Source organism: Bubalus bubalis, chromosome 4 (assembly GCF_019923935.1).
Source record: "Bubalus bubalis isolate 160015118507 breed Murrah chromosome 4, NDDB_SH_1, whole genome shotgun sequence".
NCBI lineage: Eukaryota > Metazoa > Chordata > Mammalia > Artiodactyla > Bovidae > Bubalus > Bubalus bubalis.
The window spans coordinates 7,491,985-7,519,334 of NC_059160.1; the positions used below are offsets into that span (position 1 = coordinate 7,491,985).

Genomic DNA, 27,350 nt, shown 5'->3' on the forward strand with positions numbered 1-27,350 from the left:
GCCCCCACCTGAGCCCTCACCTGAGTCCTCACCTGAGCCCCCACCTGAATCCTCACCTGAGTCCTCACCTGAGCCCCCACCTGAATCCTCACCTGAGCCCCCACCTGAGCCCCCACCTGAATCCTCACCTGAGCCCCCACCTGAGCCCTCACCTGAGCCCCCACCTGAGCCCCCACCTGAGCCCCCACCTGAATCCTCACCTGAGCCCTCATCTGAGCCCCCACCTGAGCCCCCACCTGAGTCCTCACCTGAGTACTGCTGCAGGAGCCAGACCTTGAGCTCGATGAAGCTGTGGGCGAAGTGGCAGCTGTCCTCGCGCAGGCAGCCGTATCGCACCTCGTGGCGGCACACGTCGAACTGGAAGTGCTCCTGGAACTGGCGAACCTTGGAGTACTTGAGGGAGGTGGAGCGGACGATGTGCACCAGGCACCTGGCGGGCGGGGGGTGGGGCATAAGCCAGTCTGCAGACCCCCATCCCTGGCCGAGGCCCCCTCCCTGTATCTGTGCCAGACACTTGATGAGGATCTCCTACCCGGCTGCCTCCCCCTATTCACCACTGGCACAGGAGGGAAGGGGCGGGGGTCCTATGCTCAGGCAGGTCTACTGCAAATCCCAGCAGTGTGCCCTTCTCCCAGCCTCACCCTGGAGATGGCTTAGGAAGGAGCTGCACCAGACCCCCAGAAAGGGCATCTCCCTTGGGTTCCCCAGCTTGATGCCCCAGAGTTGGTCTTGCACCCAGAGGGATGACGCCTGAGCATCTCCTCTGGGCTGGGAATTTTAACTACCTTCCCAGTAACCCTGGGAGATGGGGATTAACATCCACATTATAGAAGAGGAAACCAAGGGTCACAGAGGTCAGAGGATATAAAACAGACCAGTGTCTGAGCTGGGGTTTGGACCCAACTCTGATTCCATCAACTCAGGCTGGGGTACAGCCAAGAGAAATCAGAGGGACCATATGTGGGTGCTGGACCCCACCAACCTCTCACACTCACTGTCCAATGCCTGTGTCAGGACAGTGGAGGGCGCTGGATGGGAGTCAGGGATGTGGCCCTCACCTGCTGTCTGAGTAAGCAGCTTCTGAGCCTCAGCTTTGTCAACCATGTATCAGAGACACTCACTCCTCCACACAGGAGGACTTTAATGACTGCTGCTGCTGCTGCTAAGTCACTTCAGTCGTGTCCAACTCTGTGTGACCCCATAGACGGCAGCCCACCAGGCTCCCCCGTCCCTGGGATTTGATTATTAAAATATGTAAGAAAATGCTTGGACTATAGTAGATGCTCAGTACATGTGGTTCTGTCCTTTCCAGGTGGATGCTGGATCTGAGTCTCAAATCCTGCCCCTTGCCTTGACACCCTAGGCCCACCCTATGGCCACAACTGCTCCCCAGGCATCTAAGCTGCCCCAGGGGGCTTCTCCACCTGCTCCCTCCCTGATCCAGGCCATGGGTCTGGCTGTGGGCCTCACTCACTTGTTGTTGTAGAAGCTGTGCTTGGCAGCCAGGTTGGAGCAGACAGACGGAGAGTCCTTGGTGCCTTTGCTGATGATTCGGGGTTTACTGTCAAAGCAGATCTGCCCAGGGAGGGGGTGGGCTGGGACCAGCATGGCCATCCCAGAGGGACAGACTGGGTCCCTGCAAGCCCTGCCCTGAGTCAGGGGGATGAGGAAGGGAACCCCAGGGTCTTTGGCCCCCACCTCTCTGATCCCACCACTCCAAATGCCTGGGGCAGGAGTTACTCCTTATCTCTGAGCCTTCGTTTCCTCAGCTGTAACCCAGGGGAAAACCACACCTGCTCTGTCCCACGGATCCACTGTGAAACCGAAGAAGGATCTAACAGAACCGCAGGTGCTTTGTGACGTCTATGCACCCACTAGGCTGCAGGCTGTGGTCCCCTGAAGGGAGCGGGAGGCCCACCTGCTCTAAGTCAGAGGGAAGGGCTGGCTGTGTGAGGGATGGGGGCTGGCCGAGCAGCACCAAACCCTGCCGGCAACCCAGACCCAGCGCCCTCACTTCCCAGAGATGGAGCCTGTCCCTGCCCGCATCGCGTGATGCCTGGTGGGGAGGCAGGGGCCAGCAGGGTCTCCTGTGACAGCTCTGGGGAGGAAATGAACAGCTTGGTGGGGCTGCTGGCATCACCCTTGAGACTCAGAGGGTCCAAGACGCAGAAACGTGGGGAGGGCACCCCGGGGAGAGGACCTGGCCTGGACACAGGCAGGGAAGTGGGCCGGAAGGTGCCATGGGCATTAAACCAGCACAGCTGAACAAGGAAGTGCGGGGGGCTTAGCATGAGTTCCTAGGGCACTGAGTCTGGCCTCTGGTGGCCGGAAGTCAAGAGCCAGGTGTGGTTCCTTTTCTTTGTGGCCTCAGTTTCCACCTCCGCAAAATGAGGGGACTGGATGGGATCTGGGCTCTAGTGCCATAGGGTCCTATGGGCCTAACTTTATGACAGTCCCAGGAACCTACTCATTGGAAGGACAGGCCTCCAAAACCCTCGGGTCCCCGGGCTCATCGCCCACCGTGGAGCCCACCCCAGTCTGTGCATGGACTGGGGAGGGGCTGGTACCTCACAGAGGAAAGTGAAGATGCCCTGGTGCTCCTTGAGGAGCTTGGCGATGGTGAGGCTGCCGCGCTTGACGCCCCCCAGCGGGTCGAAGAGCAGGTCGCGGTTAAGGGTGCCCTTCCGCTCCTCCGTCCACACGTCGATCTCCTCCTGATGGTAGGCGAAGGTGCAGTTATCCCCGTACTTACAGTCCTGCTTGTTAATCATGTCTGCAAAGAGGCAACAGGACACACTGTCCGCCAGGCAGACGGCACCGCAGCACCCTCACAGCCACTGCCGCGGCTGGAAGGACAGGCAGCCACCCAGCGGGGCTTGGGAGAGTATGCGGTCATCCCTGCTCCTCCCCTGCACAGACCTGCTGTGTATGGGCCAGGCAAGATGGCAGGCACAAATGGTCTTTGTAGACATATAGAAAGTGAAAGTGTTAATCGCTCAGTTGTGTCCGATTGTTTGCAACCCCATGGACTGTAGCCCACCAGGCTCCTCTATCCATGGAATTCTCCAGGCAAGAATACTGGCATGGGTTGCCATGCCCTTCCTCCAAGGGATCTTCCCACTCCAGGGATCAGGGTACCATCTGAGCCATCAGGGAAGCCCAGACATATATAAGCCTCTAAATAAACATGGGAGGTTTTATTATTATTATTATATTATTATTAGTCACAAGGAAAATACCCCTGGTGATGGAAAGCATGGGCCTTGGGGTCTGGCAGACGTGGCCTGGGGATTCCTTGTTATTCCTGAGCCTCGGCTGTCCATGAAACGAGAACACGGTTGTTGTAGGAATTAAGTGAAATAATATATAAAATAAAAAATAATGATAGTAAATAGAATAATAATAAATAAACTCCTGGGGGCCAGGGAGCTGGGAAGGCAGCAGGTTTATAACCTGGAGACCAGCCATTTCCTGGCAGTGGGAACTGCTTTTCTTTCTTCGTCCCCCTCCCTTACACTCTAAGTCGCCCCTGGCCCCTGGCCAGGCACACAGGGATGAGCAGGCCGGTGGCCAAGTGACCCCACAGACAGTGGGCTCTGCATTGTGACCAACTCTGAGTCCATCGGGGAGCCCTGGGGGGGCTCCCAAGATCTGGGCACTGCTTGAAGGAGGAGCAGAGGACGATCAGGTTCCCAGGGCACAATGTGTGCAAGAGTCAGGGTTCAGTGTATGTGGCGACTGCTCAGGGCCGACGGGGGACTTGTAGGCCTCATGGAATCGGGATTTCATCCACACTGGCTGGGCACGACCGGAGGAGACCTTCAGGCTCAGAAACGACAAGTCTTTAAGATCCAGCTGAGGGACTTCCCTGGTGGTCCAGTGGTTAAGAATCCACCTTTCAATGCAGGAGGCACAGGTTCAATCCCTGGTCAGGGAACTTAAGATCCCACATGTGGTGGAGCAACTGAACCCGTGTGCTACAACTTGAGAGAAAAGCCCACATACTGCAAAGGAAGATCTCGCAACCAAGACCCGACACAGCCAAAAGTAAGTAAGTAAATATTAAACAAAATAAATCTAGCTCTTAGAACCAGCCGGGAAGACAACGAGCTGATCCAGAAAGCCTGAGTGGGCTACTGCCACGGGCTGGGTTGGGGGACAAAGGCGGAGTCTGGGGCGGGCTCCCAAAGCCTCAGTTTCCTCACTCAGAGTTGTCGTGAGGATGTGTGGCGGTGGCAACAAAAGGGTGACACTCTAAAGCTCTGAACACTATCAAGACTGTTCAGGTCTTGGACCCAGATGGCACCCAGACGCTTGGTTGGGAAGAGGAAGAAAGCAAATGAGGTACCTGCCGAATATCCACAACATGTCAACCCAACGTGAGCCAGAAGGGAGGATGATGACAACACACGAGTTTTTAAAAGCTAGTGTCTGTCAAGCCCTTACTATGGTCCAGTCTCCAGTGCTTTACATAGATTCTCTCCACATCCTTCCCATAGCCCTTTGGGGCCCAGCAGCGAGGATCAGAACTCTCTGATCCTCCCACCCAGGAGCCACCGAGGCCCCAGCTCGAGTGTAACACCCAGAGGCTCTCGTCTGTCTGCAGAGCTGGTCAGGGCCGGGGTTGCTTGTTCTTACGTGGACTCCATCCTCTCCAGACCACCCCTGTCTTGTCTGCCTGTCTGCCTGCGGTGAGGCGCAGAGCCGCGGCCAGCTGTGGGCAGCTGGGCCCTCGGCCGTGCCGCCCGCTCCTGCGGCGGCCCACCCACCTTTGCACAGGTAGTAGGAGCCCACGAAGCTGGTCTTGGTGGGCCGGGGCCGGATCCGCTTCCACGTCTGGTCCTCAGCGCTCCGGAGCCGGCCGAGCAGCATGTCCCTCTTGCACTTGTGCTCGAGGCCCTCGCGGTAGGTGTAGTCGCCTGCCCGGGGGCCTGTGGGGGAAGGGAGGTCTGGGACTGTGGTTCCGGAGGCAGAACTGAAGGGGGATGGGGGACTGGCCACCCCAGTGCTGCCTAGAAGCCCACCTCCTTCCTCCGGGCCTCCCGCCTGTTCCTTGCCTGTGCTCCCTGTGGACAGGGTGTCGGGGCTGGCCGGAGATCCCCTCTGAGGAGCCCCTTCTCAGCATCCACCCCCTTTCCACCACCGCCCTGACTCTCCAGTCAGAGAGCCTGACCATGTCAGTGTCTGCTTGGAACAAATGATGAAGACAGAGCCCGGCAGAGAGCAGGCTCCGTCTCCTCCTTTTCCTGCCCACGGAGGCGGGGCCAGCTTTCCTTAGCCTCCCTCCCCTGCTTCTTTTCTTCTTTCCCCTGGTCCTCCTGAATCTTCTGACCAAGGGACTCCTCTCTCCCAACAATGGAGTGGGGTGAGTCTCCCCAAAAAGACCAGAAGGACCAAGGTCCCTCGTGGGGACCTACGTGACATGGCTGGCCAGCACCTGGTGGGCAAAAGCTCTGCTTCCCTAGCAGGGGACTGCGGATCAGGGAGGGGATGCACTCCGTACAAGGAAAAAAACCTCCTCGTGGGCACAGACACCCAGCTAGACGGCCTTCTGTCCCCTGGCCCTGTAGGGCCATGGGCTTCGCAGGATGACTCTGGCAGGCGTGACATGCATGTGATGGGGAGGGGGTGGATGACAGCAATAGATGATCTCTGAGGTCCTGTCAACTCCAGCCCCTCTGAGATGGAGAATTCCAGGCTGGGAAGATTTGTAACCCTGAGATACCCAGAGAATATTATTCTGAAACATCAGGACTGTGGAATTCTGGCAGATGAAATGAAGTTGAGTCTAGAAATCTGAAATTCTAGGTGTGTTGAAAATTGTTTACCAACACCAGGTACCTATCTGGAATTGCTCCTACAGTCTCCTTTGGGTTCGGGGGCGGGGAGCCCAGGAAATAACCTTTCTCAGGCTCCTCTGTCCTCTGGATTCTAGGCAAGGTTTGAATTCACCCAGTGAGAGCTGGATGGAGAGGTGAATGTGGACAGAGAGGCAGGCTGCACTTTCTCAGCAGATATGTTTGCAGCAGCCAGCTAGACCCTGCCTTCCACAGCCAGGAACCAGCCTCTGGGCTATGGGATAGCCGTGATACTGGCCAGCAACCCCCTGAGCTCTGTGTGAGCAGCATACCCCACTTCTGGGCCTCAGCTTGTGAAGAAGTAGCCTACAGGCTCGATGGTGTCTCCTGGCTTCCACCCCTCCAGCCTTTCTGGCAGTTTTGAAAGTCCCTGCCCTACCTGACATCCCTGTTGCTGCTGCTAAGTTGCTTCAGTCGTGTCCAGCTCTGTGCGACCCCATAGACGGCAGCCCACCAGGCTCCCCCGTCCCTGGGATTCTCCAGGCAAGAACACTGGAGTGTGTTGCCATGTCCCTCTCCAGTGCATGAAAGTGAAAAGTGAAAGTGAAGTCGCTCAGTCATGTCCAACTCTTAGTGACCCCATGGACTGCAGCCCACCAGGCTCCTCCATTCATGGGATTTTCCAGGCAAGAGTACTGGAGTGGGGTGCCATTGCCTTCTCCCCTGACATCCCTGGCTGCTCTAAATAGCCAGCAGGGCTTCTGTCTTCCCAGACTTCTCTCTGACGGGTGCACTGGGGTTCTGTCATTCTGGGATTCTATGCTCCTGAGACCCCTGCCATCTCTGGGCAGAGGGGTGGAGCATGGAGGTGTGGCCTTACCTGTTTTAGGGTAGCAGAGCTGACAGGCCTGCTTAAACTCGTGGGTGGCAGCCAAGGGGTTCTTGATGAGCAAGGCGGTGTTGGGCATGGAAGGCTCTGGCTGTAACAGGAGGAGGTTGGCCATTTTAGGTGCTGGACAGTGGCCGGAGCCACCAGGGCCAGCCCGGGCACCAGAAGTGTGACATCCCCCGCATCCCACCCAAGAGCCGAACCACAGCCTGGGACCCTCCTCCATCCCCCAGCCTCCCAGACGGGGAGGTCCTTATAACATGATCCAAGAATCCAACAGGGCTACTTCAGCCTAGTCAAGGTGCCTGGGTGACAGTGACCTTGGCCTAGAACCTTTACTTGAGTCAAAGTCCAACATAAAAGGAGTGAACAGGAGTGGCCCTGACTGGGGCCTAAGCACAGCCCGCCACCAGCCCCTCCAACCCATCCTCTCTCCCAAGCCCCCACAGCCTCATTAGATGGGAAGAAGGCAAAACTCAGAGAGGTTTACTGGCTTCCCCAGGGCCACACAGCTACTGTCTTGGCTGAGGCCAGAGTCTAGGTCACTTGAGTCCTGGACAGATGCTCTCCTCAACTCAAAGCTGGCTGAATCCTGAGATATGGGATGTTAATGACCCTGGAGAGATCACTCAATCCTCTGAGCCTCGATGTCCTCTCTGGTCAGAAAAGCAAGGGCCAAGCCCTCTGCTTGCTCCCAGCATGCCACCAGGCCAGGAAGGGTCTGGAAGGGCCAGGAAGAGACCATCTCTAGCCCACCTGCTCTTGAGGGATGCTGGACCTCATCCCACGCTGAGGGCTCACCCCCACTCTGGAGCCCACAGGGCTTTGCCTCCACCCCCCGGAGAGCACGAGGTACCTGGGCACCCATCTTGGCCGAGTCACTCACCGAGGGGGCTGGTTTCTGAGTACCGCTCGAGGGACGATGGTCCTGCGTGTTGGTGTCCTCTGGGCGAGAAGACAGAGGGGTCACCTGCCCTGAAGCGTGTAAGGGGCCCTCTGTATTTCTGTATTTCTACGTTGGAGAAGCCATCCAGGCCACACATGCTCTCCTATGTGAGCCATCGCCCGGGGACAGAGAAGCCTCCCAGCTCAGGCACGTCCACCCCGCGCTTACACCTTCTATGCCCTGACAGCCCCCGGGAGAAAGCCTGAGCTCCTCAGCTTGGCTCACGGTCCTCTGAGACCAGCCTCAGGCCTTCAAGGCCCCCCAACCCACCCACCCTGTGGGCAACGCCTCTGCTCATCCACCAGACCCTCCAACACCAGGCCTGCGTAGCATCGCTCCGTCGGCTGGCAGGCAATCCTGCTAGCTGTCACCTCCTCCAGGAAGTCTCCGTGAAGCCCATCTGTGCCCCCTGGGAATTCCCATCAACAGCGAGCACTCTAGGCTAGGTCTGTCGGAAAACTGGTCTCACAGAGGCCCAGGAAGGTCTGTTTCCTTGCAGGGTCCCAGGTCAGAGTGGTGCTGGAAGAGCCCATGGCCTTGCATTCTGCCCCCAGCCCCAGGACCATCCTCCCACCAGTCTGGAGATCCCAGGGTCCTGGGAGGCTGGGCAGAGAACACCAGACTACATCTCAGCCCTGCTCTTGATCTTAAGCAAGTCACCCAGCCCCTGAGGTCTTGGGCCCACACTGTGGTGGGCATTACAGGAGACGCAAAGCCAGGGGCCCCAGACCAGGAAAGAGTTGTCATCCCAGCTGCACTCCCCAGAGACTAGAGACAGACGGCATTTTGCCAACTTTCAGGTGGTGGCGGAAGGCCTCACCCACGAAGGAGCTGGGCTTGTCCAGGGAACCACGGGATGACCCGAAGCTGTCAAGGGCATCCAACCGGGTCTCCGAATATGGCAGCAGGTCCAGGGAGTCTAGCCCTGAGCCCGGAGGCTCCAGGGCATCCAGCACAGAGGCTGCCAGCTTCTTGGAGGGGTCCACGACGAGGCCAAAGGAGGCAGGGGGCAGCGGGCTGGACACGGGGATGGAGCCCCCCACCACAGGGGGCAGCAGCGGGGTCCCGCCGGGGAACACGGGGATCAGCTGGGGCAGCTCGCTGGGCACACCGCCGCCAGGCAGGCCACCCTGCACCAGGGACTGCAAGATGGGAACAGAGGGAGGAGTTGGAGGAGAACACCAGCGAGATGCGAGTGCCCAGGCCCGTTCTGCGGGGTGGACCTCAGTCCCTCCTGTATGCGTGTTCTGTACTTTTCTTGTTTCATCCAGCGCAAGCAGCCTTCCCCTAGGCCTCAGTCTCCCCACTGCGACATGGATGCGGGCCTTCCCTCCACCTCACCTGGGATGTGAGGATGTGATGGGGTCCCAATGGGGAGGGGGGAGAGGGGTTCTGGGAACAGGAGGGGACAGCCCCGCTCACCAGCGAGTCCAGGAGGGTATCCAGCTCTGGACCGAAGACGTCCCCGTCGGAGAAGTCATCCAGGCTCTCAGTGCCAGGGAGGGCCCTGCTGCTGCTGTCCAGGGGGGCCAGCAGGTCCAGAACGTGAGGGAAGAGGGGCATCGTGGGGATGGAGGGGAGCAGGGCCGGGGAGCCTCGCAGGTCCACGTAGCAGTCTGTGGATGGGGGTGGGCTCAGTAGCTGCAGGGAGTCCCATCTGGTGGGAATGGGGGAGCTGGCCCGGGGCCCGGGGCTCCTCAGCCACCACCTGCCCTCCTCCCCTGCCTCCCCGGAGCCTGGAGCCCTGCCTCCCCTGTGACCTGACCCCACGGGGAGGCTCAGCTGGCAGAGGGGACTTCAGTCTTGTAGCATCTCCCAGATGGGCCAGGTCAGTGCCCACCTCTGGGGTATGCAACACCCCCTCTCAAGAACACTTTGTAACTGTGACCTCTCCTGGAAGCCAGTGAGGAAGAGAAAGAAAGGAGGACTTCGAGAAAGGTAGACCCCCAGCTGGGTCCCACTGAGGTGACCCCATACCTCCCAGGCTGGAGACTCGCCCTGCAGGGGAGTCTGTTTTCCTGCACTCACTCTTTTCTTTCATACTTCAGGCAGTCCCCAGGGCAGGGAGCCCCCAGGAGCCCTGTCTGCAGGGCCAGGGATCTGCAGGGGCTTGACCAGGCTGACCTCCTGGAGTCGTGGGGGGGTAGGGGCTGAGTTCTCCCCAGGGCGCATCTCCACCCCGTCGTCTACATCAGGGACACTACCTGTCTCGATGTCATCTATGGACCCCAATCCATTGGAAGTTCCCTGTAGAGAAGGAGGATGGGGCAGGTCAGACAGACACGGGCTGCGAGGGCCCCCTCCCTGAGTGACCTGCTTGTGTTAACCACCAGGCCGGCTGGTCAGGGGCCTTGTGTCTGCCTCTCACCAGTGTCCTCAGAGGGACGGGACGCAACCTCTGAGCTGGTTCCTTGCCCGTCACAAGGGGGTGTTTTACTGAGCCCTCCATGTACATGCCAGGCGTGGACAGGTCACAGCTCAAAGCCTAAAACACCAGTCTCCTGATTGACCAGTGTCCCCTTGCCCAGTTATAGCCCCAGGCCCAACCGGCCCAGGTGGGGCTCCCCTGCCACCTGCGGACCTCCCACTGGAGGAAAAGCTGGGCCCAAGCCTGTGCTGTGGGCCTGGCCAAGTCCCCCACCCTCTCTGGGCCCCCTTCTTCATCTGTAAAATGAGGACAGCACAGTCACCTCCTCCCCGGGCTGCTAAAAGGATGAGATCACGTGACATTTGTACAGCGCTTAGAACAGCGCCCGACACACAGGGCATGCTACATGTGCCAGTCGAATGTGAAGCATCAACTTTTAAATCCAGGCCACCAGGAGGTTGGCCTGGGGAACCTGGCGTTCTCGTCCACCGGCCTCCACGCCTGGCCCGAGTGGACTCGCCTGGCTTGTGCCCAGCACTGGGCTGTGGCCTGCCTTTCCCCACCTGCCTCCAGGTGCTCAAGTGAGTGGCTCCCTCCTCTCCACCTGCCCGCATCCCGCAGCCTGGCTGCTCTGCGAAGTCCAAGGTGAGCAGGAGGCCAAGGCTGCCTCAGGCTCTGTCTAGTCCTGGATCTCACAGTCCTCCTTGCGTCTGGCTCCCCAGGCTGCAAGAGTGCCCTGGGGCCTCACTGTCTCCAAACCATGGGGAGCGCCCTGTGGGCACAGCTCGTGCCATCTCTGCTCCCAGGCATGCGGGGAATGACTGCCTGGCTGGCACCTCCACACTGGAGAATCTGGTGGGGAGCCCAGCGGTCAGGCTCACATGCAGCATCTGAGTGAGACCTCTGGAAGGTCAGGGGATCCGGCTGGGCCCCTCCTGCCCTTCCGTCCCATGTGTGTCCGCAGGCCACTGTGTGTAGGGGGTGGTATGTGGGTGTGGGAGTGTGTGGTGGATGTGGGGGGGTGTGTGCACGTGTGCACATGTGTACGCACACATGGCACCATGCTAGCACAGGGAGGCAGGGTCCTCTCCACCGTGGAGTCCTCTCTGCCTGGGCTTCTTAAAGGCTCCCATCCCTGTGACCAACATGTAGTGGGGGATCCATAAGGTTGCAGGGATGGGTGGCTGGCTTGCCAGGGGCTGGGGTGCCCACTGCCATGCATGGCACCCCCCGGCTACAGACTCAGTGGACACCGAGGGTTGGCAATTGTGGAGCTGAGCATCCCACCGATATCTGCTGTGCCCCTGTGGCCATGATCATTCAGTCATTCAACAACTGTCTTCTCAGCAGCCACTGTGCCTGCCCAGCGCCACTCTGCCCGCTGTGATGAGCAGATACACCCCCTCATGGGCCCCAAGGACCTGCAGGGGCTCCCCAACACTGCCCTGGAAAGACCCGAAAGGCCCAGCCCTGCCTCGGGCACTGCACTCCCTTATGCCAGCCACACACCCACCCAGGGACCCGGGCACCAGTGTCCTCTCCATCCTACAGCGGGAACCTAAGGCCAGGACATGACGTCATTTCCTTTAGGCCATGCCACCAGTGACGGCAGGAGACCCTCCAGTCTCCAGAACTATGAGTAATAAATTTCTTATTTGTAAGTCACCCAGTACATGACTGGTTTTTTTTTTCTTTTTTTGGCCATACCACGTGGCCAAGATCTTAGTTCCCTGACCAGGGATGGAACCTGGGGCCCCAGCAATAAGTGCCAAGTCCTAGACAGCGGACCACCAGGAAATTCCCCGCATTCTGTTACAGTGGCCAGAACAGACTAAGACATTCCCTTAATTTAAATTTTTTTTTGAAGACCCGGTATGCAGCAGACCTAGCAATTCTGGTTACAAACCATCCTGAATGCTACACAGGCAGGTCCACATGTGCCTCCCTTGCAGCCTGCCAGGCCCCCAAGGGCAAGGACACGCCTGTCTCAGCTCTGGCCCAGCGGCAGTCCAGAGCCAAGAAGGGGTTCCCTGGGAGTCTGTGGAATAAATGAGTGAATGAGCTGTCCTACTGTGTGGCGCTAGCCAAGTCCCCTTGTCACTCTTGTGCTCAGTTTCCCCCTACGTACAACAAGGAGGCAGGACACCAGCCATGGTCAGCTCTCACAGCCCGTCCCCCTCCCCAAGTCCTCCTGAGCAGTTCCTGTGTGGTGGGTGGTGGGGGATCTGATGTGTGCAGGGCCCTGCCCCGCCCCCTAGACAAGGCCTGGTGGTCCGATCTCAACCACCTTTCTCTCTCAGTCCTACTCCCACTCTTCCTGTTGCCATTGGCTTCTTTCTCGGGGTCCACGAGTGAGGGTACCCCCAACGGTCCCCCTGCAGTGACCTAACTCTGACTCTAATGTGTAGGGACCACTCCCAGCACCACAGACACACTCCATACCCCCACTCTGCCCCTGTGGTCCCAGAAGGCCCCTCCTGGGATGGGGGAGGTGCTCTGGGTCCCAGGGCTGCCCTCAAGAGCCTGGTGCAGGCCCAAGCTGTCATCACTCCTCTTCTCCAGGCAGGGACTGGCTGCAGTGGTGAGAATGGGGACAGATTGAGCCCAACCCTTCAGTGTGCTGCCTCTGGCTCTGCTGCTTGAGGTTGTTTATATCCGAGAACAAACCCAAAGCTCTCATGATGGATGAACCAAGATAGGCTAGTCCTGGGCAGGGGGTGGGGTGCGGGGCAGTGGTACAGATTGTGGGGATTGGCTCAGGGTCCTGCCCCATCTTACCTGATCTGCCACACCAGCTGCAGTGCCGTTGCTGAGCAGAGAAAAGGTTTCCAATTCCTGCCAGAGATTGGAGAGAGACAGGAAGAGATGGCAATTCTGCAAAGGTGCTCAGCTGCTCCCACCAGCTGGGGCTGCAAAGGAACCCCAACCAGGCGGGTGGGGTCTGCGGTGCCCCCCCAAGCTTCCTGCCCCCAGGCTTGCAGGGAGTCACCCACCCTGTCTCTCTGAGTTCCATTTGGATGTTTTCTTCCTGCAACCACGACCAGGGCAGAGGACTTCTAGGCACACACTTCCTGTGTGTGCCTGGCACAGTCTCAAACACTCTCTCCCTGTGATCCTCCCATGAGCCCTCTATTGTTGTTTACTTGCTAAGTGTGTCCGACTCTTTGTGACCCCATGGACCGCAGCACACCAGGCTTCCCTGTCCTTCACTGTCTCCTGGAGTTTGCTCAAACTTGAGTCCACTGAGTTGGTGACGCCATCCAACCATCTCATCCTCTGTCGCCCTCTTCTCCTCCTGCCCCCAATCTTTCCCAGCATCAGGGTCTTTCCCAAGGAGTTGGCACTTCTCATCAGGTGGCCAAAGTACTGGAACTTCAGCTTCAGCAATTCACTGAGCCCTCTGAGAGGGGACACGATTATCCCCACATCCCAGATGTGGAAAAGAAGGGGGAGAGAGAGGAACTAACTTGCTCCAGGTCACAGCAGAGACTCTAGAGCCATATCCTCTCCTGCATGTGGCTTCCTGGCCCAAAGTGGGAGCCAAATGAATACACGTGGATGTGAATGAGCCAAACAGATACCGACAATTCAAACATGCACCACACGGGGGTTATTTGAGAACAGGAGGCCGAAGGACACCAGTGTCAACTGAGGCCATCTCTGGGATGTTAAGGTCGGCCAGGACAGGGGACTGAGCAGGCTTTAACAGCTGGTGTCTAGGGTGAGCTGGGAGCTTTGGCTGTTCTTTCCTCTTCCGAGAGGCTCTGAAAGCCGTTCCAGGGCTTTCAGCCAACAGACAGGGAAGATTACCTGCTGTCACCCCTCTGTCCTGGCCTGGCCCCAGCCCCCCTCACCTATGTCTCTCAAAGGCGCCTGGTCCCCCTCTACACTTATTCCCACCCCCAGCCCCACCCAAGCCCCAGCGCCCAGGGCCCACCTACCTGGGGCCTCTTATATGCCTTCCGAACTCGAAGCCCAAGTTTCTGAGCCAGCTCCTGACCAAGCTGAGTTACACTTTCATCCTGAGAAGGCAAGACACAGGTTAAGGGGGGGTAAGTTTGCTCCGACTTGCGAAGCTGTGCTCCAAACGCTTGTGCAGCCCAGCAAGGGGGGACAGGGTCCCCATTACCCCAGGTTATGGGTACGGAAGCGAGATCCTGGGAGGGGACGCTAGCTGCCCAGGTCACACGGCCAGTGCGTGGGGGGCTGGGGCCAGGAACCCGTGCTTCTGTTCCCTTTATTATGGGGAGTAGAAAGGAATACGTTTGGGGTTTCATTTTAATATTATCTTTTTGTTTCCACAATTCAAGTAACAGTCACTGCAGAAGGCAGAAATGTCAGAGACGGAGCAAGGACTCCCCTGGACCCTCACCCTAGACTCCCACCCCCATAGGGGGAGCTTAGCCAACAAGGGTGCTGTGTGTCCCTACAGGTCTCAGCTAGGGATGGATACACGTGGATAACAAAGGATGTTTAGTTTTGCTTTGTGGGGATTTTCTCTTTCTTTTTGTATATAAGTGAGATTATATTATACCTGTTGCTTGTTCTACAATGGGTTTCTTTTATCAAACAGTGTCTTGGAGCTCTCTGCAGGTGAGGACGAGCAGATGGAGCACAGGCACCAAGGAACAAGGCCGGGTGAAGCCTAGAAGGAGCCTGGCCCACGGCTGTGCTCAATAATGGCACCCAGCACCCCTTCCACCCTCCAGGTCTGTACCACCGCCTGTGTGCCAGGCATAAGCTGGAGGCCAGGGACACCGCAGTCACAGAGCAGGCGGGGCCCAGGCCTCCCCGAGGCTCCAGTCCAGTGGGGAGACCAGTCAGCGAACAGAGCAACGGCGACTGCAGTCCTGGCTTCAGACAGGCACTGGGGACGCTGTTCGTTCATCCACCTCCCCACATCACGGACAACTCCTGGAGCCCAGGGTCTGGATCACCTCTGGTCCTGACGCCCAGCACAGAGCAGGGCCTGGTCAGCATTTGCCCGGGAAAACGGGGGAATTCTCTGACTCAAAGGCAGAAGTCCTTGTGTGGGTACGTCCCTCTAGGGAGTTACCAGCCCTCACAGGTCTGGCTCCCTGGCCTGTACAGCAAGGTGAGAGCCACCTCTCCTCCTATAAGAAGGCAGGCCCAGGACCCAGATGTGGACCTGCTGCAGATGCTGAAGAACTCGGTGGAGGTCGTTGACTAGGTCATAAGAGAGTTTCTCAATGGTAGAGTAAACTGAATTGGAGAAGCAAGAATAATAAACAGAAAGTATAAGAACAGTGAGTGTTCTGAACTCTTACTGTGTCCAGCCACTGTGCCCACTGCCCTGTATGATTTTCTGATTCCGCCCTCAGCACGGCCCTATGGTGCATGGTATACCATCACCCCCGCTTCATGTCATTGCCCCCACTTCAAAGGGGTGCAAACCAAGACTCAGAGGGGCTAAGCCCTGTGTCCAAGGGCACAGAGCTTGTAGATAGCAGGCCCAAGATTAGAACCCAAACCCAGACCAGTTCTCTGGCACTGACATTCCTGATCACCCTGCCTCCAGCCTCGTCTCTGCTCTGCCCACTCAAATCTTTCTTGCTTCTTCCAGCTCCACTCAAGCCCTGCCTCCTCCTGGGAGCCCTCCAGGATCCTGACCACTCCTGAGAGCTCTCTTAGTCCTTCCTGGGCAGCATTTACCCTTCTCCAAGCCCTTTCACACCCACGATTCCAGAGACAAAGTGGGAAGGGCACTTTATAGACATGGAGCTGATCTGCAGAGAGGGGAGGAGGGGCTTTGCCAGGATCATGTCAGGCTCCGTGCAGCCCAGCCTAGACCTCAGGGCTATTTCCATGTATCTCCCTCCAGAATGTGGGTCCCTGGAAGGCACAGATCTGGACACTCCGTGGGCGCTTCATAAATATTTGTTAAGTTGATGGATAAATGGGGAGGGGACATGTGCCCAGCTGTGCGTGAGCTGGGGCAAGCAAGACCTTTGACTGGATTTTCCCATTGACCTTCCCCACCTAATGACACCCTGGACATCAGGATCCCACACACACGACACCCCCATTAGGTGCTCACTGCAACCCTGGACTCTAGGAGATGGGTGGAGATTAAACAGTCAGATTGCTCAGGCTTCCCTGGGGGCTCAGTGCCAATGCAGGAGACGTGGGTTCAATCCCTGATTCAGGAAGATCCCACATGCCCTGGGGCAGCTGAGCCCGTGAGCCACAACAACTGAGCCTGTGTTCTAGAGCCCGTGCTCCCAACTTGAGTAGTCCCCACTCGCCGCAACTAGAGAAAGCCTACTCAGCAACGAAGACCCAGCGCAGACAAAAACAAATAAAAGTGAAAGTCGCTCAGTCGTGTCCAACTCTTCGCGACCCCATGGACTCTACAGTCCTTGGAATTCTCCAGGCCAGAATACTGGAGTGGGTAGCCGTGCCATCTTCCCAACCCAGGGATTGAACCCAGGTCTCTGGCGTTGCAGGCAGATTCTTTACCAGCTGAGCCACAACGGAAGCCCCCCAAAATTATATATATATATATATGTGTGTGTGTATGTATGTATGTATATAAAAGGAGTCAGACTACTGGGCTCAAGTCTCGATCCTGCCACCCCTCGCTGAGATCTTCAATAAGTTCCCTCCTCTCCATGCCTCTGTCTCCTCATCTTTAAAATGGGGATAATGAGAGCGTCTATCTCACAGGACTCTCTCAAGGGTTAAGTAAGTTAATATAGAACCTGAATATTAAGTAAGTTGATACACAAGTATATGTTCAGCAGTGCCTGGTGTTAATACCAGCATCTCAGCGGAGGACAGCAAGGCTCAGAGGGGTGAGGCGCTTGGGCCCAGGGAGGATGGGGAGCCTGGCCTCCGCGAGCGAGGCGGCACTCACGTGGGGCAGGGCCAGGGAGCAGCGGCTGCTGCACGCGTAGGCCTCCTTGTGGCGCCCCAGCTCGGTCAGGGCCCGCGCCTTGCGGAACAGCGCCCGGATGTTCTCGCTGTCCAAGCCCAGCGCCTTCTCGCTGTCCTCCAGCGCCTTCTCGTACAGGCCCTGCCAGAGAGGAGCAGGGGGCCGCCCGTCAGCCTGTTACCCGCCCTCCCTCAGCCTCAAGCCTCCACCGGGACCGAGGACCAACCTCCTCCCTTCCTCGCAGACGGGGCGGGGGTGAGGGCTCCAGGAGACAGCTCTGGTGTTCAGACCCGATCAAGGATGTTTGTTGTCCAGCCAAGGAGCCCTGGCAGGACATGAAGGGGAAGGGCCTTCGAATTCTACAGTCATGAGCCCGGCCACTCAAAAGACCACAGACTGGGAGTAACACAGGCATCTCCAGAGGAGGTGACATCAGGAAGGTGGCTCAGCACACAGAACACAACGTGAACGGGCATCTGGTAGACCCGTTCATCCAGCCCTGACTCCCCTAACCCTAACCCTCGGCAGAGCCCACTGCACAACCCGGTAGGATCTGGGGAATGACTGAGGCCCTGAGCGAGGACAGGCAAGAGGAGAAGGCTGGAGCTGCAAGAATGAGGGAAAGGCAGAACCTGAAGTCTGGAGAAAGGAGGAAGGTGGTGGAGGATGAGGAGGGGGTTTGCAGAAAGAGATGGTGATAAGGGCGCCGGTCCTCAGCTCTGATGGTCCACAGACTCCTGCCAGGGCCCAGGCCTTCCGGAGAACCTAACTTAACTCATCTGGGGCAGGGCTTGGGCTCCATATCATGACAACACTTCTTATTATGTATTAGTCCTTTAAAAGCTCTCCAGGTGAGTCCATTGTGTGCTGGGGTTGAGAGCCCTGGGAGCAGAGGGCGGGGGCGAGGGGCATGGTGGCGGAGCAGCCATGGCGGCGTGTGGGTGGGACCAGTGGGTGGGGGGAGCTCACCATGGTGAAGTAGCAGGCGGCCCGGTTGACGTGGAGCTTACACAGCAGTTCCCGGGGCAAGGCTACCTGGTCGGAGGCGGCGTAGTCGGCCACGTTCAGCCCCTCCATGTACTGCACCAGGGCTTGCTTGTAGTCCTTCTCCCGGAACAGGTCATTGCCCTCAGCGAACAAGTTCTGCACCAGCTTGAGCAGAAAGGCCTGCCGGGGCAGGGCGTGGGGATGAGGGTGCTCAGGGGGTCTTCTGCACCCAGCTCTGGCCCTGTCACCCAAGACCCATGTCCCCCACCAGGGACACCCTGCCCTTTGCCTTCCCCCAGCCCAGCCCCTGATGCTCACCTCATATTCTTCTTGCTTTAAGGGTAGGGTTGACCTATGGGAAAAGGACACAAGGTCTGGACGGGCCCAGGGTTCTCAGCCTCCCAGAGACCCAGGAGCCAGAGCCACAGGTTACAGACCATGCCTGGGAGCTGGTTCCCCCAGCTCAGACCTCAGACATCACCTTGTGGATTGAGATGAGGGGACAGCAGTTTGTTTTTTTCTCCCTAAATCAACACCACGCTGCCCGTCTCTTTCCTACAAAACAATGGTGGAAGGTCCTGCTTCTGCCCCAGGCCTGGCAGCCAGGCTTTCCCAGGTGCTGCTGTGGTTGTTCAGTCGCTAAGTCATGTCCGACTCTTTGGTGACCCCATGGACTGTAGCATGCCAGGCTCCTTTATCCTCCACTATCTCCCAGCATTCGCTCAAATTCATGTCCATTGAGTCGATGATGCTATCTAACCATCTCATCCTCTGACACCCTCTTCTCCTGTTGCCTTCAATCTTTCTCAGGATCAGGGGCTTTTCCAATGAGTTGGCTCTTCGTATCAGGTGGCCAGACTATTGGAGCTTCAGCTTCAGCATCCATCCTTCCAATGAGTATTCAGGGCTGATTTCCTTTACGATTGACTGGTTTGATCTCCTTGCAGTCCAAGGGACTCGCTAGAGTCTTCTCCAGCACCACAATTCGAAAGCATCAATTCTTCAGCGCTCAGCCTTCTTTATGGTCCAATTCTCACATCCATACATGACCACTGGAATAATCATAGCTTTGACTGTATAGACCTTTCCAGGTGCACATTGCTGAGAAGGAGCTCTGGCTGGCTGTCCTCTGCCTAAGAAACCAGTCCCTGGGTACGACCATGTCCCCGCAAACCAAACTTGCAACTTCAGATTCGCAGGCAGCACCCAAAGTCTACCTTGGGGGCCATTCATTTGGGAGTCTCTGCACTTTTTCTGTCCCTGCCCACAAGACACACACAACCCCAGCCAATGTCCAGCACATAGAACCTAACCCTTCCTGCCAAACTCAGCAAAGTAGGTGGGTCCTTAGGCACCCTCTCCTGTCTGTGAGCTGCCAAAACAATGCCAGCTCAGAACAGCTGAGCCCAGGAGAAAGTGTGAAAGAAAGGAAGGGAGGGGAAGGGCCTTCAGGGAGAAAGGAGAAAGCAAGCATGAGCCCAAGGCACGTTTGTGAGGCTACAAGGCAGCACTGGAAGGGAAGCTGGGGTTTGTCTTCTGGTCTCTCATGTCACAGAGGGGAAACCAGACATTCAGAGAGGGGCAGTGACAGGCCCAAGGTCACACAGCAGGTCCAAGCCAGGGCCAGAGAGCAGGGCTGGGGCTCCTTCTACTGCCTGGAGCCACTGTGAATACCTGTGCAAAAAAGAACAGCTTAGGGACTTTCCTGGTGGCTCAGACGGTAAAGAATTCGCCTGCCCATGCAGGAGATATGGGTTCGAACCCTGGGTTGGGAAGATCCTCTGGAGAAAGAAATGGCAACCCACTCCAGTATTCTTGTCTAGAGAAATCCATGGACAGAGAAGCCTGGCAGTCTACAGTCCATGGGGTGGCAAGGAGTAAGACACGACTGAGAGACTAACACAGGGACTTCCCTGGTGGTCCAGTGGTTAAGACTCTGTGTTTCCAATGCAGGGGGCATGGGTTCAATTCCTGGTTGGTCAGGTAAGATCTCATTAAAGGCAGCCTAAGCTGGTGAGTGACAAGTGGTGAGTGGAGACCCCGGAGGCCCCCTGTGGGCAGGGGGAGGCGTCCCTGACTGTCACAGTGGGGCCGCCCACCATCAGAAACCGGGGCCTGTCCCCCCTCGCTCAGCCATAGCTGCCCGCCGCTCTCCTCCTAACTCATCTGCCACCTCCAGCCTCTCTTCCTCCAGCCTCAGCTTCATCTTCAGTAGGTCACACTCTGTCCTTAAGGTCACCTTATTCTGGTGTTTAAGGCTCTACACAAGCCTGTCACCCACCTGTCCGCATCACTTTATGGTTCCTATGGTGTTTGGTGGCCAGCGAAGCACACGAGGAAACAGCCATTTTTAAAGGAGCAGGCTTGACTGTATAACCTGTAGTCCCTCAGGAGACCAACGTGTGGGCTCCTGGGAGGGTGACCCACTGCTATACCTCCTCAGAGTTCCCCTTTGGGAAGGGGAAGGAGGACACGGAGCTAACACTGACCCCAAGCGCAATGATCTGGAGAAGGAAGGGGCATTCTCTCTGTTTCGCAGACGCCGAGACCACAGAAAGCAGGGGCACCAGGATGGGGGCTGAAGACTGGGGCTTGGAGGTCCAGTTAGGCAGAAATCAGTGACTTGAAGATAGAATTTTTATGACAGACAGGATTCCCAAGGCCTGCCTTGTTCTCCAGAATGGCCTCTGAGCAAAACTTGGGCATTTGACCAAGATCAACACTCTCCCCCAGATGGAAGACGAGCCCCCTGTGAAGAAGGGTGAGGCCACAGCTCTGAGCTGGCAGAAGCCAGGAAAAGTGGCCGTTTTGCAAGCTGAGGAAGGAGAACGTGTTGTGAGAATATAAACACACAGTAGATCATATGTGTGTGTGTCTGTGTGTGGAAAAGGACCGAGCTGGTGCTGAAAAGGCAGGTTGCATTTTGCAGGTCTGCATGAGCACAAAATCAGGGAGTATATGAGGGTTTGTGGGGCTTTTCCGGTGGCTCAGCGGTAAAGAATCTGCCTTCAGTGCAGGAGACACAGGAGATGTGGGTTTGATCCCTGGGTCAGGAAGACCCTCTGGAAGAGGAAATGGCAACTCATTCCGGTATTCTTGCCTGGAAAATTCCATGGACAGAGGAGCCTGGCAGGCTAACAGTCCATGGGGTCGCAAGAGTTGGACACAACTGAGCTACTGAACAACAACAACGAGGGTTCGCATATGCAAACCCCAGTTTTGTAGGCAGTCATATTTAAGATAAAGACACAAAATGAGAAACGAAGAATTGCTAGGCAGTCTTTCAGGGCTTTGGAAAGAACTCTTGCAAATGAGGAGCTGGGAGCTTACACTTCATCAGAGTCACGATAAACGTGCCTCTGAGGGTCCATTTCAGAGAGAGAAAAGAGTTAATAAAAATATTTTGTGTGTAAATAAAAAGATGAAAAAAACCAACACGGCATATTGGTACCAGGGGCAAATAATGGAAAGAAATTTGGGTTTTGGAGTCCGCAAGACCCAGGTTAGAGTTCCGTCGCTTAGTAGCTGTGTGACTGTAAACCAGTTTCTTAACCACTCTGAGCCTCAGCTTTCTCATCTGCAAAATGGAGATAAAACCACCTGCTTAACTGAGCCGTTGTGAAGATGAGAGAGACGACGGATGTGAAGGGCCCAGCATGGAATAGAAAGACGTGCTCAGTAAGCAAAGACTACTGACTTATTATGGGATGTGCACAGACAAGCAAGAGAATTAACAGGGAGCATAGGAGCATGCGTGGACAGGGAGGGTAAAATGATATGCTGGACAAGGCCACAGGGTGGCCAGGGTCAGGTCAGGAAGCATGTGCGCGCATGGAGATCATGGCTCAGGGTTAGGAGCACCCCCGGCCCCCGCCCCGCCAGCCCCTTCCCAACCTGTCCCACCTCCTCACTCCCCAACACACAGGGCAGCCAGAACAGCGAAAGCTCAGTAAGCAAGAAAAGGGAGCCCTGGAGAAGAGGTGCCGCCCTCCGACCCCCGCCCCCCCCACCCCCAACACACACTCACTGAATGAACTGCAGCCCCTTCTCGATGTCCGCCTTCCGTCTCTGCCTCTCCATCAGTCTCTGCGGAGAGAACGCCGTCCATCAGGAAGTCAGCGGGGCTGGTCGCCATCTACCCCCGCCTCCCCACTGTGTGTTCCCTTACTCCCTGCTCACCCCATCTCACAGGGTGTCAGGGTGTCCCTGAGGGCGGAGACCCATCTCGGGGGCCACACAGACCTCCAGCACACGGCTCTCCATCCACACCTGCACCCACCCTGGACCCGGAGTTTGTACAGCACCTTCGATGGACAGGGGGGTTCGTGAAGGCCACCACCCCTTCCCCATACATGGCTGGGGCTGCCAAACTGCACAGGACACCCTCAAGTTCAAGGGGAAAGTCTTGCTTTACCAGCAAGCACAGTTTAGAGAGAAGAAACACAGAAAATGCCAGCATGGCCATGATTACAGCTACAGTCTAGCATCACATGTGGGCCAGGCACTCTGTATCAGGCTCACTGAATCTGCCAGGAGGTGGGTATCTTTTTTTTTTTTTTTTTTTGTGGTATCATGTGGCATATGGGATCTTAGTTCCCTGACCAGGGATTGAACTCATGCCCCCTGCATTGGAAGTATGGAGTCTTAACCACCAGACCACTAGGGAAGTCTTGAGGTGGGTGTCACTTTGTTCCCATTTTACCAGGAAACTAAAGCTCAGGGAGCCCCCGTCATAAGCTGGCTGGCCTCCACCACACCAGGCCGCGGTGGCCTGGTACCCGCACCGTTTCAGTGAGGTGGTGTGAATTCCCCATGTTATGGATGAGGGGAGACCGAGGCTCAGAGAGGCTGAGGGGTGGCCCAAGGCTGCAGAGCAAATGAATGGCATTGAACTCGTGCAGGGATCTGCTCCAGAGATGAAGGGAGTGAAAATGGAAGGCGGGGGTGCTTCAGGAGAAGGAGGCGCAGGCAGAGCAGCTAGGGGTCTGGTACCCCCAGGGTGAGGGCCCCCCTCTTCCCCGGGAGCTGGAAGCTCCTGGCCAGATCCAAACAGCCTGCTGGGCTCCTCCTCCATGCCACCATGGAGTTCAGCTGATCCCGCCCAGTGACAGCCCCGAGGGGGCCAGGCCTACCCCAGGGGAGAAACTGAGTCTGGGGCACTCACTGCACAACTGCCCAGCACTTTCTATCCCAGCCACTCCCAGGCTTTTTCCAGGCTCTGCCCATCAAACCATTACTGTGAGAGGATTCAGGCAAGGCTGGGGGATGGGACAGCCGGGGAGTGCAGGACCCCTCCGGCTTCATATCTCTGCCCCACACAACATCTTCAGAGGGCTGATACGCAGACACAGGGAGAGGATCCCCACTGCCTCACTGGCAAAGAGGTCTAAAAAAGTATAAAAAACACCTAACTGCTTTAGAGAGGCAGCAAGTGTACCAAATCGATACTTTCTAAAAATTCTCTGCTTCCTTGTTCTTTATTCCCCACCCCGGGTTCAACCACCTTGTCCTCACATAAGGTAAGCGGGCAGGGGGTCACTATCCCCATTTTCCAGATGAGAAGAGTGAGACACAAAGAAATCAAGTCTCTTTCCCAAGGTCACTTAACCCGTAGCTGGAACCCAGCTCGTCAGAGGCCACAGCCCTACCCATGCTTCAAGCTGTGAGATGCCGTGCGGCCCAGGTTGGGCAGGGTGCCCCTGAGGCTCTAAGGAGACATGAGAGCGTTAAGAGCGAGGGGCTCAGGCCACGGGAACCTCGCTCCCCCCGCTGGTCCATCCCAGGAGGGCTGGAGCCATGACACATCTTCAGGCTCCCAGAGCAGCGCTGCTCACACCCGTTCCCACTCCAGGCAGGACTGGGGCCACTGGCAAGCACTCACTATGCGTCTGCCGGCCCAGCCAGGGCCTTGGGCCAGCACTCTGGACTCAGACCCGGGTGTGAGGGCCAGCATTTGCACACCACGTGACTCTGGATCTTGGTCATGTGCCTGACGGACAGGGAAAGTGGGGCTGATGGCACTCCCGATGCGCTGGCTGTCATGGGTTCAGAAGATGACACGTGCGGAAGGCCTGGCTCGGAGCGACAGTCCAACAACCGTGCGAGTGTGTGTCATCCACTCCCTCTTCCAAAGACGCTGCAAGTGTTTCCTGGGAGGACCCAACCGCTGAGACCCTGTTCTCCTGCAGGAGGCGGGCAGCAGTGGCCCCAGGCTGCCTGCGCCTCCCCGAGCGGGTCTCTTGGTCGGTCTCCTGGCCCTCCGTGTCCCTGTCTATGATACAAGCGCTCATCATCCTTACACCCACGCCCCACATCAGGGCTCCAGCCAGACGGCCTGGGGGGTTTCCCTCCTCCAGGCTTTTCCCTTTGCCGTTCCTTCCGCCTATGCTGCCATGCTCCTCCATCCGCCTTGTTAATGAAACTCCATCCATCCTTTCAAGCCCAGTTCCTCCATGGAGCTGCTCCTACTGTCTTCAACAGCACTATCACACACTCAGTTATCCCATTTCCTGGGAGCCTGGGGTCAGACCCAACCCTTGCCCTGGAAGACAGGCTCATTGGGTGGAAAGACAACAGGGCAGCCCAGCACTGGCCAAGAAGCTGGGGGAGAGTCGGGGGTGGAGGGAAGAAGGACCATGCAGGCCTGGACCACCAGCAGCCCAGGGCGTGGCCAGAGTGTCTACCCCCAAAGCTGCCATGCCCGTGGCCACCACACTCATGGTCTCCCCATCCGTCCTTCCCCACCACCTGGGGTGTTGCCTGCCCCCACTTCCTCAATGCCATCACAGGGGTCTTTCAAACCACAGATCAGACCCCGTCCTCCTCAGCCAGAGCCTCTCTTGACCTTTGCTGGTCAATTTCCCCACACCAGCACACACCTCGTGGGAACACGTGCCCTATTGTTCCCCCACTCCGACCCCCCTGGGCCCCATTCAGCCCACGGTCTTCTCAGAAAACCTCAGGGGTCACAGATGCGTTTCTGAGTCAGCTCTCTAGGTCCTGAGGTCTGAACAGACTTAACAGAAACAAATGCTGCCTGTAACCATCCTAGTGGTAATTCCTGACAAATCTGAACCTCATGCCAGGGAATAAACATTCTCTTTATTCTCTGCCCCAGGCAGTATGAAGGCTCCGCAGCCGGAGGGCGTGAATGCGTTTCTCTGACCAGCAAACTCCCAAGGCAGCAGCGCAGCCATGCACGTGGGCTATGCAGAGGGGTTCCGATCCCCTCTGAGTGGCAGTTTCCTGCTGTGTAAATCAGAGATTACAACTAGTGCCCACCAACAGGATTAAATCACAGAAGGCACTCCTGGTACACAGGGCCTGGTACACAGCAGACAATAAATGACGGCTGTTATCAGAGTTCCTATGCTGAATATTCAAGTCAACACTTGCAGTATGTCCATTACATGCAGATGAGAAGAGGAGCCTTAGAAGAGCCCCCAGCCACCCGCGATTCCCTGGAGAAACGCCGCCCCGTTGTGGGCCTATTGAGGATTCAGCAATGAGCAAAGGTGACAAAGTCTCCCCTTGTTTATAGAGCACATGTTCTGGGGGAGGAGGGACACCACATTTAGATTTAGGGGACTTTGGTGGTCCAGTGGCTAAGATTTCCAACACAGGGAGCCTGGTTCAATCCCTGGCCAGGGAACTAGATCCCACATGCTACAGTGAAGATCAAAGATCCTGCATGCCATATGCAATGAAAGACTCGGTGCACCCAAATACATTAATAAATAAATATTTTTTAAAAATCAAAGGAACAAATAGATTTAAATCATAATAATGAAGGAGAAAATAAGGAGATAGAGTGACAGGGTGCTATAATTATATAGGGGACTTGGGAACAGAGACCTCAACGACCAGAGGGTACAAGTCATTGTGAATGTTTGGGGGAAAGGAACAGTGGGTGCAAAGGTCCTGAGGTAGAAATCGGTTGGCATATTTGAGGAGGAGCAGGGAGGCCAGTGTGGATGGACTGGGGTGGGTACTGGGGAGCATGGTGAGTAGGAAGCTCTGCCCTACATGAAAACGTGTTGTCATTAAACAAATGAGATTTACTTAAATTTCACTACGACCCCATCAGGCAGGAAAATAGCGCTTCCAAGAGGCTAGGGAAGTTGTTCATGGCCATGTAGGGATGGTGGGGCCTGGGTCAAAAGGCCTGGAGAGATGGGCCTCAGACAGCTGCCTTAACAAATGCCAGATGAGCAAAGACAGCCCCCCCCGCCTCCAGCCCCAGGATGCACCGAACGCCCCACATGCCTCCCCTTTCCTCAGTTTCCCTCCCCTGGGAAGAACATTTTTACAGGTGGTGGTTATGAATTAAATGTTTGTGTCCCCAGCCAAATGCATATGTTGAAGCCCTAAGTGTGACTGACTGTACTTGGAGACACAGCCTCTGAGGAAGGAATTCAGGTTTCATGGTCACGAGCAGAGGGTTCTGATCCAGTGTTTTGTTCTGGCAGACTGTCTAGATGAATATAGATTTTGGTACTGAGAAGTGGGGTGCTGCTATAACAAACACTAAACATATGGAAGCGGCTTTGGAGCTGGATGATGAGTAGAGACTGAAAAGGTTTTGAGGTGCATACTACCAAAACCCCCTAGACTGCCATGGGAGGACTGCTGGTAAAAATGTGTGTGTGCTCAGTCGCGTCCGACTCTTTACAACCCCATGGACTGCAGCCTGCCAGGCTCCTCTGTCCATGGGATTCTCCACGCAAGAATACTGGAGTGGGTTGCCATGCCCTCTTCCAGGGGATCTTCCCGACCCAGGGATCAAACCATAATCTCCTGCCTCTCCATTGGTAAAAACATGGACACAAAAGGCAATTCTGGTAAGAACTCAGATGAAAATGAAGGATAGGTTACCTGAAACTGAAGGAAAGGTGATCCTTGTTAAAAAGTGACAAAGTAATGCAAGTGATGAAACTGGGTATTTAGCAGAGGAGTATAGAAGCAGCGGCACGGGTCTAAACCAAGTCTAAGCCAAGTATAGAAGTGTTGGCACGGGTCCTCCTTATTGCTTATGCTAAAATGCAGAGAAGAGAGATGAATTGAAGGAGGGATTGTTTAACAAAAGGAACCAGAACTATCCATATCTATAGCCATAATGTATCCATATTGCAAAAAAAATGAGGAGTGTTCTGAAAAGCACACCAGAACAACTGTTTGGTGTGTGGCTGAACAACTGTTTGGTAAGGAGATTAGTACGGATCAAACCAGCCATCAGCAGAAATCAGAAACAGAGATGGGATTATAGCAGCAGAAATAATGCCAGTCTGAACTGAAGGGGACAGAGAAAACTGAATGGCAGAATGAAGGCAGACTGTCATTAAAAAGAATGAAATAATTCCATCTGCAGCAACATGGATGGACCTAGAGATTGTCATACTGAGTGGAGTAAGTCAGACAGAGAAGGAGAAACATTGTATGGCATCCCTTATATGTGGAATCTAAAAAGA

The 27,350-nt window shown here is 56.3% G+C and overlaps 1 protein-coding gene across 4 annotated transcripts in view; it reads right to left on the minus strand.

Moving 5' to 3' along the window:
• The window catches only part of ZC3H7B (zinc finger CCCH-type containing 7B), a 56,819-nt gene that overhangs the window by 13,268 nt on the left and 16,201 nt on the right, over positions 1–27,350 (minus strand). For 2 of the 4 annotated variants that reach the window (XM_044940815.2, XM_025282793.3), the window contains exons 2-16: positions 21,911–21,969; positions 18,202–18,235; positions 17,866–18,063; positions 16,879–17,037; positions 13,943–14,023; positions 12,780–12,836; positions 9,838–9,880; positions 9,056–9,249; positions 8,454–8,775; positions 7,574–7,662; positions 6,679–6,778; positions 4,770–4,931; positions 2,568–2,773; positions 1,475–1,575; positions 249–430 (exon numbers count right to left, since the gene is read on the minus strand). In XM_044940815.2, coding sequence (XP_044796750.1) covers positions 249–430; positions 1,475–1,575; positions 2,568–2,773; positions 4,770–4,931; positions 6,679–6,778; positions 7,574–7,662; positions 8,454–8,775; positions 9,056–9,249; positions 9,838–9,880; positions 12,780–12,836; positions 13,943–14,023; positions 16,879–17,037; positions 17,866–18,063; positions 18,202–18,235; positions 21,911–21,963 — 1,981 coding nt within the window. In that variant the 5' untranslated portion in view covers positions 21,964–21,969. The remainder of the gene's footprint in view (positions 1–248; positions 431–1,474; positions 1,576–2,567; positions 2,774–4,769; positions 4,932–6,678; positions 6,779–7,573; positions 7,663–8,453; positions 8,776–9,055; positions 9,250–9,837; positions 9,881–12,779; positions 12,837–13,942; positions 14,024–16,878; positions 17,038–17,865; positions 18,064–18,201; positions 18,236–21,910; positions 21,970–27,350) is intronic. The other 2 variants (XM_025282795.3, XM_044940816.2) reach the window with 1 other exon arrangement.